The 18,339-nt window shown below is 31.6% G+C and overlaps 1 protein-coding gene across 1 annotated transcript; it reads left to right on the top strand.

Moving 5' to 3' along the window:
- Positions 1–9,040: 9,040 nt before the first annotated feature.
- Positions 9,041–16,324, top strand: LOC129942414 (lipase 1-like). The gene is made up of 6 exons (XM_056051330.1): positions 9,041–9,242; positions 9,303–9,480; positions 15,063–15,274; positions 15,337–15,486; positions 15,558–15,716; positions 15,790–16,324. Exons 1-6 carry the CDS (start codon positions 9,057–9,059, stop codon positions 16,180–16,182), a joined length of 1,278 nt encoding a protein of 425 aa, XP_055907305.1. The 5' UTR covers positions 9,041–9,056; the 3' UTR covers positions 16,183–16,324.
- The last annotated feature ends 2,015 nt before the right edge of the window (positions 16,325–18,339 follow it).

Genomic DNA, 18,339 nt, shown 5'->3' with positions numbered 1-18,339 from the left:
TCTGTTAAATTGTTTTTTTTGTTTTTATTTGTCATTGCCTGTCGGACCCTGTACTAATGGCAAATGTAAATTGAAAATAATATTTTGTGGCAACTTAAAGTGAAATGTCTACATGGTTTAAAATTGGGGTACATTTTAAAAGCAATTTTTATGACGAGAGTTACTCTCAAAGGATTTAAATCAAAAGTCTACAGTTAATTGAGAAATAGGCACGAAAGCAGTCCAAAGCCGTTTTAAAAAATGTAAGAAACTATGAAAACTTAGAATTTGAGTGTCTTCTTGTTCCACTTCTTAAATTAGTTTTTTTTTCAGGTGAATCGCAAACGATTATAAAAAGCCTGTTACATTACGCCACATTTGTGTAATATTATTATTTCTGATAACAAGTACCTCGAATGTACACTTAGTCCAAATAATCTCCGTACGGCAGCCTAAATTAAGTGTTTTTTTTTAAATGTACTAAGAATAAATTTAAAAACCAAAGTGGTAATATTGCAAAACATTTAGTTTCCACCTTCACCTTTTTACCAAATTTTAAAAAATTGTGATTTTCAAAATTCTTTTTTTTTTTTAATATATTGTTATAGTAAATACTTATCTCGGAATCAACAAAAAGAATGCTGCTGTACGGAGACTTTTTGGACTATGTGTATCTTGAACTTCCTACAAAGTATGTGTTGCGGATAATTTTCACATCCACACAGATATGTATGTCGCTGGGGCTGAAAAGTGGGCCATGATCAAGATGTCATTATCTAAAAAGGATTGACTAACATTTTTGGTTAGTATTTTTATTTCAAAAGTTGATCTTTTATTATCTTATAAATGTCTCAGAACAATTATTGAGGTAATAAGCTGGTAAACTAAATGATGTTTGGGCTTCAGATTTTGGTAGGCTAAAGCCTCGAACAGAAACTACAAGAAGTTGATATTTGTGTCATTAGATTTGTCTTAGCTTCAGGTGCTAGTTCTTATTTATCAATTAACTTTAAAGATTGGTGAATTCAAAAAAAGTACATTTTTGGAAACATTTCACTATCGAAATGAAAATATGAATCTCCACTACTTTTGTTTCTTAATAATATATACATACAATATACATATGTACATTTTCTGAAAGATTATGTTTATATTTAAATAAACTTGTTAATATTTAAGTAAACTTGTGAGAATCATTGCCTTTGATATGCTGAAATGTATTTTAAAGATGTCCAAACAATTATGGACACTACAATCAGTGAGCAAGTTGAAACGAAAACAATGTTTTGTAGTCAGCGAATAAATACATAAATTAAATATTTTAAGTTGAAAAAATTAATCAATATGTACACTTTGTCCAATAAGTCTCCGTACAGCAGCCTAATTTTATTGTTTTTTTTTTGAAAAAAAGTACTAGGAATAAATGTAAAAACCAAAGTGGTAACATTAAAAAAGAGTTAGGCTAGTTTCACACTACACGGTTTTGACCGTACATCAAAAAACCGGACGACATAAACCGGATCAATGGCTAATTACACATTATACGGTTTTAACCGTACGGTATAACACAATACATGCAGGGTTCCTGTGCTTAGTATACTTTTTTTGAACTCTCCGCACGAATAAAATCGTAAGCATGCATTTCGTCACGTACGCTATTAAGCTTATCGCGCGGCCCTGCTGCCGTATACTGTAGTGGCAGTAGACGGCTGCTACACTGCGCTGCGCCGGCATTTTAACGTGACCGTATAATATGAAAGCGTATATGATCTTCTTTGCGCCTCTAACAAAATGTGGCCGTCCGGATTTTTGTCGTACGGTCAAAACCGTGTAGTGTGAAACGAGCCTTAGTTTCCACTTTCACCTTTTTACCAAATTTAAAAAAAAATTATGACGGATTTTTAAAAATCCGTTTTTAATATATTGTTATAGTAAATATTTTATCTCGAATCATCAAAAAGAAATCTGCTGTACGGAGACTTTCTGGACTATGTGCATGTACATACATACACCCAAATTTACAATATGCCTTAAACCCGTGAACACAATGGTTCCTCGCTTACTTGAAGGCTTAATCTACATAGAACTTTATTTATAACAAGTGTTTTTGTAAGAGGTATTGAACTTTTTACGTTGGCAACACTATTTTAACTGTCGAAGAACGCTCTTAAAATTTGCAAATTTATTTTTGAAATCATGATTATGTTAGAAATACTTATGTACTTATCGCTGGAATTTTGTTTAGCGATATAGCTCATCTCTGGTTGGTTAAAACAGTACTACATCCATAAAACTTGAATGTTTGGTGTGTTTTTAGAGTTTGAAATTTGATTTAAATCATCTCTTCCTTTGGTAGTTAGTTTCATAATGTCAGATGAATTAATCTTTGTAAGAAAATGTACAACTTTTGGAACTACATTCAAATCTGTAGAGCTCTTTCCTGTAGAAGCTGTTATACGCGGCTTTAAAATCGATAAAGAGATGGTGGGTATCGGTTAGAAGTTCCTGGTCTTAAGCCACATTGATATGGACCTATCAGGTTGTTGACGAACGTAATACGACAGAAAGGATCCTATATGCAATGCTCAGGAATCTGATGCCTGTGTAGTTGGTGTAATTTGGAGGGTCTCCTTTCTTGTGTATTGCAAACTATGCTGAGATTCCACCCATTCGGAGTGCTCTTTTCCAACAGCACGGAAATATTCCCAATGATATAATTAAAAACCGTATTTTTCTCACCATATCTTAGGTCTTCCAAAGAGAGATGATTCTTTTCATGGAATAACATACAAATTTTGTAAACTATCTTTTTGATTACAATATCTTCGTGTGTACTTACTTCTTCAAACCATTTTTTTGTATAAACCCTCTAAACATCCAGATTCAAAATAGGGAATCCATTAGTAATCATTGGTCGCATTCACAAAGCTAGTGGCTACGTAGTCAAGAAATTCTGATTGGCTAAATCTAACTACAAAAGTAGTTGAAATTTACCCTCCGACGACGTAGTGTAAACAATTCGGCTACAAAGTTAGTGGAGAATGATTTTGACGTTTCACAATCAGCTGATCGGTAAAGTAACACGAATTCAAAATGAAATAAATTGTTCAATATTTAAATACAAATATAAATCATTCAAATTGTGTCTTAAATTTGATTTTATTGAATTTAAAAACACAAAAGATAAGTTAAAGTTATCAAATCAGAAATGTTTTATATATATTTCATTTGTCAATAATATGACAGTTCTAGATTGACTAGCTATGTATGTAGTGTAGTTTTGCATTCACAAAACTAGTTGAATTTTGACTACGTAGCCACTAGCTTTGTGAATGCGGCCATTTTCTTTAACAAGCCTTGTCATATTTTCAACAGTTTCACTAATCTTTGATCATTACTCTTAGAATCACCTTCTTCAATATTTTATTGGCCAATATTCCCGTTATACAATACAAATAGAATTCATTTTGTAGTTGGGTTTCGTACATATTTCGTCATGCACCTCCGGTGGTACAATGACGTAAGTGCGTAATTCGATTCTTCAGAAAACACGATTTAACGTTTTGAAAACGGTTTTTATTAAAAAAACATACATTTATACAACTATTTATTCAAGGGTTTTTAATCACAGTTTTGAAAGTTTAGTCATTTTTGTCTGCTTCTAGCAGTGTTTATAATAATTTTAGTACAAATAAACAGGATAGTGATTTGTAATAAATAAACTTGAAAAATTCTAGTAAAAATAGGCTCATATAGTAACTTGGAATGATGTAACTTTTTAGTAAACTCAAACTGCTTTCTTTCTTGGTACCAACGGTATTTTTGATGTGTATGCGGGCTTTAATTGTTTAAATTGCAACTCCTTTGAGGCAGAAGAGCGACGGTTTGTTGACTTGTTCCCAACTTATTTCGCTATAATTTTTTTTTACAAGTATACATTACAGCCTTTTTCAAATTGTTAAAGCTTAATTTCTGATATTTTAATGGGGTCGCCATCGTTGTTTTTGGAAATATTTAAACACATTTCATCAAAAAGCAACTTTAAATCGTAAAAGTCCTTATAGTTTAATTTCTAACTACAAAAGCATTTCCTTTCCTTGTTGCTGTTCTTATGATCGACACATATTAGTCGGGCACGTATATTGTCCCGCTTTTTTGGTTCATTCATTCTATGTGTGACCTTGAATAAGAAATTTGTTTGTTAGGGACTTTATTGAGAAATTTTCTACGGCATACAAATACATTATAATTATGCACCTGAAATCAATATCTCGTCAAAATGTTGCAATTCTTAGGAAGTTTAAGTATGTAATTGTTTCATCTATTCCTCTGCTGACCACCACAGTTGTCCGTGTAAAACACAACGTCTGCACCTGGACAAGTGACCGATAACTCTTAGAGAAACATAAGCACGCAAGATCCTTTCTCGTTTGAACCTTTGTTCCATAATAACTCGTGCCAGAAATAACACACATTGTTTACAATTTTTTTCTCCGCTATCTGCAAAATGAAAATCTTGATTTATAAAAAAAACAGATGAGGAGCAGAACAGGAACTGGAAGAACAGCTTGTAAGTCGCACGTGGCTACTACTAAGTCGGATGTGTTTTCTTTGTCTTTGGTCTTTTCATCCCGACTTAATTTTTGTTCCTCCTGGTGTAGCTTCTAAGAGCCATCTAAGTGCTCGTCTTCCTCTCCTGTTGAATTTTTAAAGGCTTCGCAAATATTAAATTTATTATTGATTATCCTTGCGTATGCATTATACCTCGCAACGTTTTTTTGGAGAGAAGTTCGATCCGTTTTATAATGCCTATACATTTCAGCAATAAACAGTCCGCCGTCTATAAATTCACTTGAAGTCTGAGCCCTCAAATAGTGACTTTTGTTTCGTGGAATGGAGTATATGTGGGCCCTTTTTGAATCAAGTACTGCGCTGTAAATTTTCGGATGATTGGAATGCTTTCCGCGTTGATCTTCTTTGACCATTTCACCTGATGTCTTGTTCTCAATAACTGTTCGAACAACTTTTTCTGACACTAAAAACCCCTCGAAATTTGTTTCCATTATTCATTAAGAAAAAGGCACAGTTTTGCTTCCTTGGATTTTCTTTAGATACAGATATGCGACGGTATTTACACTGCAGTGGTTCAATGCAAGAGTTTAAAAAATCACGTTGACGTTGAAAAGAAGCGAGATTTTGTTGAGCCCGCCAACTTTGCTACATTCTGCTTCCAACTGTTTGGGTTCAAAGATCTTCTTTTTCCCTTCTTTAACGGTAAGTTGGCCACCGAGACTTCTAGTTGTAATTCATTCTTGTCATTATTGGATATATTTGATGAATCATTGTCACCCTCTGAACCTTGACCTTCTGCAGGAGAGAAAACACTATCATATGCAGAGAAGTCATCGTTTCTCGAATTGGTACTTTCAATGAATGGTTTTTGAGAAACTTTTCTTAAATTCATTTTTCATTACTGGAGACATGACTGGAGAAACTTTGGGATGGTCAACCTCAACTTTTGTCATTGCGATTGCAAGTTTTGCCAGCATTTTTCCACCTTCTATTTTGTAACAACGTCCTAAATACTTAAATACAGAAAGTCATGCTAATATTTGGCAGAATAATGACACAAACTACACTCACAAACTAAATTTTTTTACAAACAATGAAGTAACTAACACTTGTGTCTCACTGAAATATTAGGAAAATATTTAAAAAATTCAACAGAAAACTCCCATAACGTGCATTAACGACTTTGTTCGACCGAAAATAATAAAACAATTATACAAAAAGTTTTCGAACTCACAAATAGGTCGTTTTCTGACTAATCAAAGTGTTGTTCGTTGCAGTTTTGAAACACAGTCACAGATAAGTCAATGTACTTGCGATACTTTAGTTTGAAAACAATATAACGGTACGAAGACATATCTCTGGATACAAAATAGAACAATTTCAATTAGGTCTTTGTTTTATTGGAAGCAAATACCTTTTTTAAGAGCTGTGACATACTTAACTGAGAATATTCAAAATTTTCACTTACGTCGTTGTACCACCAAGAAATACCAATTTTTTTCTTTTCAAAAATTAAATTTTTGCTAAAGTTTCCATAAATCATTTCCTTATACATATGTATGTATGTATGTACATACATCTGAATACAATTATTTTTTTAACGGCTAGACCATTTTCTGTCTTAGCTTGGAAAGTCCACTTCTGATGAAAGGGTCAATTGTCTAGGGTGGATAAACAATCTCCTTTAAGAAAAGATACAATAAAAATGGCCCTTTTCCCATTGTTTCACCTTTCTCTAAACAAAAAATATTTGTATTGTTTTTATTCCATTTCCAAACAATCGTTAAGTTAGTTTCTCAAATCTCAAGCTAAGTGTTTTTGAATATTGAACAGTAATATTTACAAAATGTCTTTATCCATTATGCATGTACAATAGTTATTCATTGGGATGGGAAATTGTTGCCTATGTTCTTAAGAAAAAGCAAAATCAATGAACACCTATATTTCTATCTTATGGTGAAAATGAACAACTTATATGACTACGACTAGCGCTGGTGTATAAAACAACGGGGAGTTTCGAATTCTGTTAAACAATGTGTTTTGACACCACTGCTTCGAACACTGGACGAATGAAAGGATCTTTCAAAATATTGCTGCAAATGTTGAATAAAAGTTGTAAGTTGGGTTCAACCACTGGAACTCATGTTATTAAAAAGTTTTCAAATAAATAAATAAACCAGTGAATTATAGAAAAAACTACAAGAATGTCAGGCTAGGGATGGTTACAAGGAATTTCTTCAGTTTTTTTTTTTTTTGAGTTCTAGATGGAAGCATAGTTAGATTTAAAACACTAGGAGCAATATGGCATGATAGATGCATGGCTTAAGCCATTAATAGTTAAAAAATATTCGTATTTCGAAGCCAGTTTAAAATGATTAATAAGATACGTAATGCTATTTATGATATCTGTGTTTTCATCGTAGAAATTAACTGCAATGTTAAATAATGCCCTTAGGCTTATCTGGCTTCCAAAGAAGATCCTGATCTTTTGAGTGTAGTTGCATCGACTGCTGCAGGATAGACAACAACTTTTCTGAGAAGGCTCTTGAAAAATTCTTAAATTCGAAAAATCAAATAGCGAACATAATTTTTAAAAACAGAATAGTTAACTCAAAGCTACACGTACATGAACTAAAACAATTGGTCACGTAGAGTTACAAAATATTTTTAACAAAGAGACATTGAACTTTTTCAGCCGTTTGAAAATAGACACAAGTTTTCTCAAAGACCCTCCAAATCGTTTTAAAGAAGGCTTTAAAAAAGTGTAATCACTTAAATTCGTAAATGACATAGCAGAAAGAGTTGTCAAATTTATAACTGATTTAAATAACGTTTTAACGAAAGATGAGGAACAAAATTAATATGCCCTTCAAATAGTGACGGACTGCCTAAATTTGTGTCCTGATGTTTCCAAAACCTTTTTAAGTACATCTCTTGATTAAATTATAACCTTTTTTTATTATTTATTTCATTAATTATGTATTAGAAATGTATCTATCTATCTTAAATATTTTGAAATCTGTTAAATGTTTCCTATTTTTTTAAATAAAACAGTTGTTTTTTGGCAAACACAGTAACTATATGACTACATTTTCTTATTTACACCTATATTGCTGCACAATATTTATTTTAAGTGTTGGTAAAAATATTATCTTTCATTTAATACATATAAAGTTAGAAAAGGTTCAGCTGTTTGGGAGCAAGAGCTAGGTTTTATCGCAAGTTATTGAAAAAAACAGAGATTTTTGAAACCATTTAGACTTATGCAATCGAGTTTAAATTTTGTCTTTTTAAATATCGGCAAACATTTTTTATGGGTGTTGCGTTTACTCTAATGTAAATATATGAACCTAATATAATAAATAAATAATATATATAATAGATAAAATTGTGGTCTTATAAACAAGAAATGTTTACCGATTTGATATCAACAATCTTAAATTTTTATAATGAAGTTTAAAGTTAACTAAAGTAACTATTTTTGGATTCATTTTATTTGCGTATTTTTTCGAATTCATATCACTTTAGTTTTAGGAACAGTATTCCTCAACTTTCTTAATTTTTGCTGCCCATACAAAGGAAAACTAATTACTTCGCTTGATAATTGTTAAACGTTTTATTTTGCAGGATTTTTTAGGGCAATCTTACTTTCTTGAACTTTTGCTGAATTATTTATGCACATACATATATGCTTGTATATTTATATCGTTTTTCATGAATCATTCCATTTTTTAAGCATTGAATACAAATTCTGCTGTGTTAGTAAAAATAAAATTGAGAACTGAACAGTGATTTTGAACTAAGCGTTCATAAATCTTATCAGTTGAGCTTTGTAACATGAGACGCTTTGGCTTGATTATCCAATATCCATTCATTATTATTTTTTTTGTATGAATGAGTGAGAAGGTAAAGAGGGGCCAAGTGCGTATCCCAATTGAGCTTAGGGTACCATTTCCACAATAACATCGAGATTATTCTTAGGGAACGACAAAATCAAAATAATAATTAGAACAATTTTCAGCAAAATAAAGAAATTTTTAAAAATAAATGATTAATTGATATTTCCTTGTTGTGGAAGTAACCTGACTAAAATTTTGTAAGAAAATACACAATTTGTTAGTTTTGAGTCATAAGCATTGACCTATCATTATGAAGAAAGCAACTTTTTGTTTGACCCTTTAAAAGAATTTTTATTTTAAATTTTTTTATATTTATAAATAGTTATGAATTTCTGTGAAAATTGAGTTTATATATACTCGTACAATATTGAGTTATAAATACAAATTTAGTTTAGAATATAAAATTAAATGTAAGTTCCAATTGTTTATATTTTCTGGATAGTATGCCCCTCCCCTGGATGAAACCCTGCGAACGCCCTTGAATAGATTTTTTTTTATAAACAGATGTGTCATTTATTATTGTGTATTACAACTAACGATAACAGTTTGAATAAAAACAATTTCTGGGGGTCAAATGAGTAATATTTTTATTCAGTTTTTATTGAAATGTGGCTAAAGCTAGTTCTAGTTTTGGGTGCCATAGCTTGCTCTTGCAAATCGGAAAATAGCTGGTCAAATTTTAAATCTACCTTAACATTAGAGTTCATAGACGGCAATGAAATTTATTCCTATTTGTTTGACACTGATGGGGAAATTGACCCAAGTGTGAAGGAGGACGAACATTTGACTACAGTAAGTGCCAATTAAAAACAGTGTCTGGTCTATGTTGGATTTGAAAAATTTAATTTTCAGACTCAATTGGTCACGAAATATGGTTATCCAGCTGAAACACATCATGTAACAACTGAAGATGGTTATATTTTAGAAATACATCGTATTCCAAAACCCGGCGCGACTCCGGTGTTAATGGTACATGGCCTTTTAGATTCTTCCAGTACATGGGTGATGATGGGACCACATAAGGGATTTGGTAAGTAAATTCTTTACACATAGAAATTTGAAAAGAGCAAAACCTTATTAAAAAGAATAATTTTTGAGAAGTTAAATTACATCTATCTCAATAATCTTAACAAATAACATTGATAAACATTTTAAGAAGCATGCAAGGGTGAATCCAGGCCTTTCATCACTCACCGCTTAAAATGTTCTTTAATGTTTTGTAAAGGAGACTAACAGAATTTAAATAACATAATGTGTATGAGTATATTAATCTAACCTTTACATATTTTAATTGCTAAAATGACAATTTTAGTTAACAAATTATTTTAGAACACTATTGTCGAGCAAGGTCTAAATTTTCGATTTGGATGACTCCCTAACATGCCTAATTTAAGAGCTAAAACACAATAGTTTAGATGGTTTTTGCTGCATTTCACGCAAATCTAAGAAATTGTTTCGAAACGTAGCTTTTTTCCAAAAATAAAATATACTTATCTTGTATCCATTTATCCGCTAAAAATCTCAAAAATCCAGAAAATGAGAGAGGATCTAATATGAAGAAATGTCGGGCTTTATTTGACGAAGTTTTTTCGAACTTTTGTGAGTTTACTATTACTATCGCTTTCAGTCCGCTTACTCGTATTTTGATCTTAAAGGAGTCAACAAAACTTAAACATTTTAGAGGGAAAAATGTTTGGTTCTTGAATTTAAGGAAATCAATATTAAATTAAAAAAAATTAAGGTAAACAAATAAGTTGGGAAGAAACGTTTGTGTGACACTCACAAGTTACACGTTTCAGATTCTCTTTTCACTTCAAATCTCAAGAGATCCCAAGCTTGTATATTAATAGACAAGATCCGTTTATTATGTTTTTCAATTAGCCGCTTTTGTTTGTGTTTAAATATTAGTTCTAGAGCATTCAAAGCAAATTCAATTTAAAAGTAGATTTATTCAATTTTTTAAGATCTTTTAAGAGGCTTTGTGTTCAACAGAAAACCAATTTTGAAATAAATAAAATGCACGACTGGGTCGCTAGAACTTGCTAATATCTTCCAAAAAGTATGTTTAAAAATATTTCCTATATTTTAAGATATAACAATGTACCTGCAAAATAAGTTCTACTCAAAAATTTAAATGCCATTTTATTTGTCAAAAACTCTAGATTATTTTTTTCGAAAATCATTTTAAATTTGAAATTTTGTTAAAAAATATTTTTGGTAAGCACTAAATAAAAAGCTTATAAATAAATGTACATCTTACATTTGAATTTCGTCAAAAAATGTTGACCCCTTTCAAAGATATCGAGTTTTGTAAACAAAATTAATATCCTTGTAAAAATGAAAAACATATGTATGTACATTTTTGATCATAAAAAATCATAATCAATTTGATCATTTGATCATCAAAAAGAGCTTGCACAGAAAGAAATGATTATTGAAATCGGTCCATTAGTTTTTGAGAAAACTTAAAAAAAAAGTTTTTGAGGGGTACTCTTCTGAAGTAATACCAAAATAAGTTTTACTTGTAGAAAGAAGCCCAATTAAGAACACAAAATTTAGAGAAAGTATTAGAAAAATCACATCAAAAAATTTGTATGCTGGTTTTTTTCGTATTAATAAAATGAAAAAAAACGTCTTACACTAATCGGCCGAAAACCTTAATTTCAATCGACAGAATTGTTTGTGCTATCAAAAAATTTAATACTAAAATTAAAGACTTATTTAAGGAATTTAAATTGATGATCTCTTTTTTTCAAGGATTCTTTTAAGAACCTGAATATTTGTACTTTTTCTTAGAAAAAAATTTAATGAAAATTATTTAAGGCATGACTAAAGTTTTTTCAAATTCTCAATTGAGTCAAAAGAAAAATGTTAGTTGTTTTTGACAGAAACCCACTTTTTGGTGAATGATGTTAAATTATTAATAAATCTGTGGATGAAATCATTACTTATACAACTTAACTTAATGGCTCATATGACCCCCCCCCGGATAGTCAGTTGGTCAAAAGTTGATGAATTTGTGCTGCTTAACCTCTGATTCATATTATGTTCTTGGTCCAGTCCTCAGTTAATAGCTATACTTTTAGCAACAAAGTTTAAGGAAGTAAAATACAAATGTTGTTTTCATATACAAAAAATAAATTCAAAAAGAATGGGGGTCGTATCCATTAGCGCAATACCTTGAACATTTACGAACAAAAATTTATTTCATGTCCAAAATAATGAAGAAAAAATAAAATTTTGAGAAAAATCGGAAGGACATTCTTGATTAAAAAAAATAAAACCTACAAAAAAATTACAAAATTACTAAAAGTTGGTAAAAATTAATTTTCGACAATTGATACAAAAAATTAATTTTTTTTGTGCAACCGCATGAAGCGCCGTGTATCATATTTAATAGATTTTGGAATTAAGCTTGACTGTTCCCTTACGAACTGATATAGAAATATTCAAATGTCCATTATTTCGCAATAGAAAAAAAATACATCGTCAATAAGCATAATTTTTGATACGTACAATTTGTTTCCCTTGCCCTTGCCAATTTTGATACATAAACATTTATCATCTTGAAGGAATGAACAAAAAAATAATTTTTGAATAAACTTAAACAAAAATGGCGATATATTTTAGTAAAAAAAATTGTTTGTTCAGTCGTAAATCCTCACTTTCTTATGAAAGTATTTTTTTTCATTTTGGAAAACAATAATAGTTAATAATTCAGCTATACTTATAAGGATGTGTTTATGTGTCCTTACTCGTATGATGTAAATTGTAGCATATCAAGCCCAATGGTTTGATGCATTGTTCTCACTCTGTTGATACCTACTTGCTTCGAATTAAAGGCTGCACAACCGTCTTTTTTAAAGGTACTGAAACACGAAAAACTTTTTTTACGTGGTATTTTTGTATAGAAGTGTGTGTATGGACGTGTTAGGCTGACAGGTGAAGGATACATTTTGTAGCGAATGCAATCGACCCTCGAGATCATTTCTTGTTCAAGAAAAAATAGTAAGAAAACATCTGGAAATTGAGATTCTATAAAAAAAAGTTAATTTAACAATTGCTTCGAAGACTACTACATTAACATGTAGTGTTGAAGCGAGCTTGAAGCTCGTCTTAATTCTTTATATACCTGAATCGAGTTGAAATGAGTTTGATTCTAATCGATTCCGGTCGGGGATCGGAGTCGAGTAAACATTTTTGAAGAAAAACCTGTATGGACTAGTTGGCTTTACAGATAATGCATTATGGTCTGTTTATTTGCATGCTTGTGTACAAAAAACATAGTTTTGTTTTAATCAAACTTAAAAAGAAAATGGACATGGAGTAGGTATTCTTATATTGTTCTGAACTAATCAGTTCTTAATTGTTTAACACGAATCAAACTATCTCACTTTCACTTCACACAATCGAAAAAATCGAAACACTATTTGCATTTTAGAAAAAGCTGTAAAACTTAATCATTTTTAAATCTTCTTGTGGAAAAACAATATCCAACACTAAAAAGATTTATTTAATATAAACTGAGATAAACTTTTGGTGGAAATATAGCAAAATATAAATATCTTTTCTATTGTTTTCTCTTGCAAAATAAGCTCAGTTAGTCCATTTTCACTAACAAAACTAAATAATATCAACAGTAATAGATTCATTTTTTCCCCAATGACAAACACACATGATTGCAAATGCACAACTATTTAACCAACACACCCATCGAGATACGAATGCGATATCAATTGTACCAACATTTGAGAACAAAATCACATTAGATCCTTTCGAGACTCGTATAAATGTCAAAAACCCGTCCATTGTAAGACTCTACTCTAATTTTTATCGTTTGTATTCATACTGCGGGTATTGTTTTTGTTATTCGTGTAAAATCGTACTATACTATGGATAGATTTTCCAACAAAACACGGGTATAGTCTATAACTGCATTTGGTTCAATTTTATCTAAACTCCACATTCTTATTGTTGTCGATTCATTAGCATGGCAAGTAGCACATCTCGAATATCAAGCCTTTTGTAAGATAGCAGTGCATCCAACCTTTTTACAAGCAATTATTTCGGATTTTTTAAATTTTGCTTTAGAGACGTTTAATAGAGGATCGACTCGATTTTTGTGTAATCTTCCACATAAGTCTTCGATTTTTCAAATAAATTGCCAATCACATAATACAAACCGATAATCACTCATACGTCCTATGGTTAATCTTTGATACACAAAATTAGTTAGCACACGTCCAAGTTAAAAAAAATTACTTAATTAAAATATACACTTTTTTAACAGTAGTGACCTATTATGTATGTATCCAACCTATTCTATGTCGAATCTTACTAAATTATAATGTTTTTTTAAGAACCGGGCGAATGAGCGTTTCTAAATATATTTGTATGGGGACAGTGAAGCCGAGTCCTGTTCATGTATCAAAAATGATACATGGACGTAGAAAAAATGTTACATGGGACTTATTGTTGATGTTTTGAAATGCTGATAGACTTATCGGTGGTCTTAAGGCGAAAAATATAATTTTTTATTAAAGACTAATTTCATACCATAAAAATATAGTTTTCAACATTCACTAAATATTTGAGACAAATCGAATTGACAATTTTTTTTTTGAAAAAAAAAAACATTACCAACACTTGATAAAAATTGATTTTTGATTCAAATATCTTTTCAAAAACTAAGGATATTGGCTCCAAATTAATTGTATCTTAGAGAAATTATTGTTTTCGATATTCAGTAAAATTTTGTACAAATCCAACACTAAATGCTACTAAAATTGGTAATAATAGGCTTTCAACTAAAAATCTCCTTAACAAAAATAGATTTTGAAATCAAACTATTTCATCACAAACAAAATATGTTGGTAAGTTTTAGTTATTTTTTTGTAGAAAAATTCAACAACAAAGAATTGATAAGAAATAGTAATAGGAGAAAAAACAAAGATATCTACTTTAAATTATTTAGCTCATATACAATATTATTATGTTCTTTTTTTGTTTAAGTTTTAAGCAAGACAAATCAAAAGACGGGATGGGAAGTTGTCAATGTGGTCGCATCTTAGCCTCTTTTTCATTTTAAAGTTACATAAATAAGTCAAAAGTTTCATCCATACGATCACACAAAGCTCCAATTATGAAGTCACTTTGTAAGGATCCAAAACGTATTTTGTTTAAATTCCAGAACGGAGATCAATTGCGGATTACCAGATAAAAACTTCACAACTTTAACACTAAGCTTTTGAAAATAGTTCGAGATGGAATGAGCAATATTTTTGAAAGGGCCTTATGACAATAATGGCATAATATGTAATAATGTTAAAAATTGATTTAATATTTACAGACACTTCTTTTTTGTAAAGTAATGGATTTTAAGTAATTAAAATAAGTTCTAGTTTTTATAAAGCTCACAATTTATTGGTATTCCAAGTCTCTTATCACGTCTCAAACCAGTTCTTTAAGTTTTCATAACATTACTTTTTTATATTGAACGTACCCAAACGTCTGGTTTTGTACATAATTTCATATTTAATTAATTTCATTACATTATTATATGTTTTAATATATTTCCCTTTATTACGTATAACTGTTTTTAATCTGTTTCAGCTTATATGCTTTCGGATCTTCACTACGATGTTTGGATGGCTAATGTGAGGGGCAATACGTATTGTAAGAACCATACTTCTGAAAATCCGAAAAATGCAAAATTTTGGGATTTTAGTTTCCATGAAATGGGAATTCATGATTTACCAGTAACGATTGATTATGTCTTGGAGAAAACTAATTTCACCAAATTACATTATGTTGGGCATTCTCAAGTTTGTATACAAAATTATTTAATTATTATAAAAGAAAAGAAAATATTGTAAATTTAATCAAGGGAACAACGTGTTTCTGGATAATGGCAAGCTTACTTCCTCAATACAATGAAAAGATAATCTCAATGCAAGCCCTTGCCCCAGCTGCATTTATAAAACACTCTAGAAGTCCAGTTATCAATTTTTTGTCATTATTTCGTTCCCCAATATCCGTAAGTAAGGTCTTTCTAGAGGTTTAGAAAACTAAGAGAAATTAATTGCTTTTCTTTTTAAATATTTATAGTATCTTTTGAAGATTATCGGAACTCATCAGTTTTTGCCTAATAATTCTTTCGTCAAATATTTTAGCCGGTTTATTTGTGACGATGACTCTATAGGTCAAAACATTTGTTCGCAAATAATTTTTTCCATAGCTGGATTTGACAAACTCCAATTGAATCATGTAAGAATACGTTTCATTTCGAATATATATGTACATATCCGATATAAACATTTTGTATATACTTTTCTAATAGACCATGCTACCAGTAATTCTGGGACACACACCAGCAGGATCGTCTACGAAACAGCTTATCCACTTTGCTCAGCTCAAATCTTCTGGCCATTTTAGGCAATTCGATCACGGTTACTTAGACAACTGGAAGATTTATGGTAGATTTTCACCACCGGATTATATACTAGAAAATGTTTCAGCAAAAGTGGCATTACATTATGGATCAAATGATTGGCTAACAGTTCCTGCAGATGTTGATAGACTCGATACGGATCTTCCAAATGTGATTGGAAAATTTTTAGTTAAATTTCCCGAATTTAATCATTTGGACTTTGTTTGGGGCATAGATGCTCGGGAATTGCTGTACAATAAAGTAATACAAATAATGAAGGCGGTTGAAGATGGTTACCTCTAAGGACAAGTCGTTTTCAGAAAGAAAAATTGCTTTGATAATTAGATTATAATGTGATATGTATAATATTTGAGATTAAGTGTATTAAAAAATTTATGTTTTTATGTCCATAGAAAGACAATAAATAATCTAAAATGATCTTCAATTTATTAAAAATAATATTGTTGACTTGTTATTTATTAGATGAGATATGTAGATCTATAGACGTTTATTTGCTCCCCGACTTACATAAGTGGTAAGTGGTAAATTAATAATCAAACCTCCACTTAATAGCTAAGTTATTAATAAGAAAGTTTTATGGTTTTCAAAATAAATGAAAGAGAACATGATATTAACACTATATACCTAAGTACTTAGAGCTAGATAGTGGCACTTGAATTTTCAGAGAGTTTCTTTAACTATATCTTGTACTTTTCTAAATTTATCTGCCATCAACTAACAACCTGATATTTAATTTCTTTAAAAACGTATTTTGTCAATTTTTCAGTTCCCGTGGTTGGATTTTTAGTTCGTAGCGCGTTTTTCTGTACGATACCACACTGACAATAACAGACAGGATCACTGCTGACAGGCTGCTGTTATGCAGATTCCTAACGAACGCGTGGAGTTTGCATGGCACTCTAACAACTACAGTAAGATGTGATGGTCTCGTTTCACTAACGCCTTAGCGAGAAAACTTTCTTAGAGTGTCATAGCCCCACCAAACAATAGAAACCTGACAAATACAGAAATTGATTTACAACAGATGGACGAAACAATAAAACGAACGATGGAACGGACAATACCAAATTACAAAGAATGGGACCAAATGGACGCTTTCAGAAACGCGACTATTGACGCACTATACGTAGGCACAAGAGTGGCTTGCTGACAAGACTCAAAAACTTGTACAGACGATTTAATTACCCGCACGACTTGGAGTTTAGGACACTAAAGTGGTCAATAAAAAATGTCAATCTGTTGATTAAGAATAAATGCAGGTTATCAATTACGAAAATTCGGTCAGTTAATTCCAGTAAACCAAGTATGTTGGAGCTCATCTTCAACTTACTTACTTACTTAAGGTGGCGCTACAGTCCGGGGCAGACCTGGGCCTCAACCAACATGCGTCTCCAGCCAGCTCAGTCCCTAGCTAGCTGTCTACAGTTTCGCACGCCAAGTTGGTTGAGTGCGCCACCTGAGTCGCGATCTTCCTCTACTGCGCCGTTCCTCAGGATTGGATTCGAAGACCTTCCGGATTGGAGAGTTGATGTCCATTTGCTCTACATGGCCTAGCGATCTAAGCCGTTGGACTTTAATTTTGCTAACTAGGTCAGTGTCACTGCATACAGTTCGTCGTTATATCTTCTCTTCCATTCTCCATCTATGCGTACGGAACCAAAAATCACCCAAAGAATTTTTCTCTCGAAGCATCCTAAGACGCTCTCATCTTTCTTTGACAGGGTCCAGGGCCATAAATGACAACCGGGATGATGAGTGACTTATAGATAGTTATTTTAGATGCTCTAGAGAGTATATAAGGGTTATGTTGGCGAATTAAGCCTTGATGCGGATTGTCGTGATGCGCTCGCTCACACTGTTGATACTCAAGACTTTTTGCCTGAGTCTAGTTCCGATAACAAATCCACACCCGTACATACGCTGTTTTTGTTCTTGGTAGAAGTCGCCGTAGTATACATCGCAGTCTTTTAGTTTGCGTCTTCCCGGTCCATCCCATCGCACTTCTTGGATGGTGGTAATAACTGCCTTGCAGCAGTTTAGGCCTTCCGCTAATTGTTCGGCTGCACCTGGTCTGTTAAGGGACCTAACATTCCACGTACAAATCCGAATTTCGTTGTCCTTATTTCGTTGGCGTGGGTTGTCAACAGTGAATATGTCCGTCTTTATCTTCAACTAAATAAAAAAAAAAAACAAAAAGTAAGCAGGTGTCGATGGTATATCCAACGTTGTACTAAGATATTTACCGATGGAGGCAATTGACATTTATTTAATGCAGTGCAATGAAATACCGATATATTTCATTCTCTTCTGAAAAAGGAAAAGGGCAATTCCAAACCGTTGAGCATCATCAAAGCTTTCGAGAAGACAATGAATAGGGCTCCATAAAAAATACGTGTTCAAAGCGAGTCATGACACAATTCATGCTGCGTCTAAACTTGT

The sequence above is a fragment of the Eupeodes corollae genome, chromosome 1 (assembly GCF_945859685.1).
Source record: "Eupeodes corollae chromosome 1, idEupCoro1.1, whole genome shotgun sequence".
In the NCBI taxonomy this organism is placed as follows: domain Eukaryota; kingdom Metazoa; phylum Arthropoda; class Insecta; order Diptera; family Syrphidae; genus Eupeodes; species Eupeodes corollae.
The sequence above is the reverse complement of the archived record's forward strand: the minus strand, read 5'-3'. Positions and strand labels throughout refer to the sequence as shown.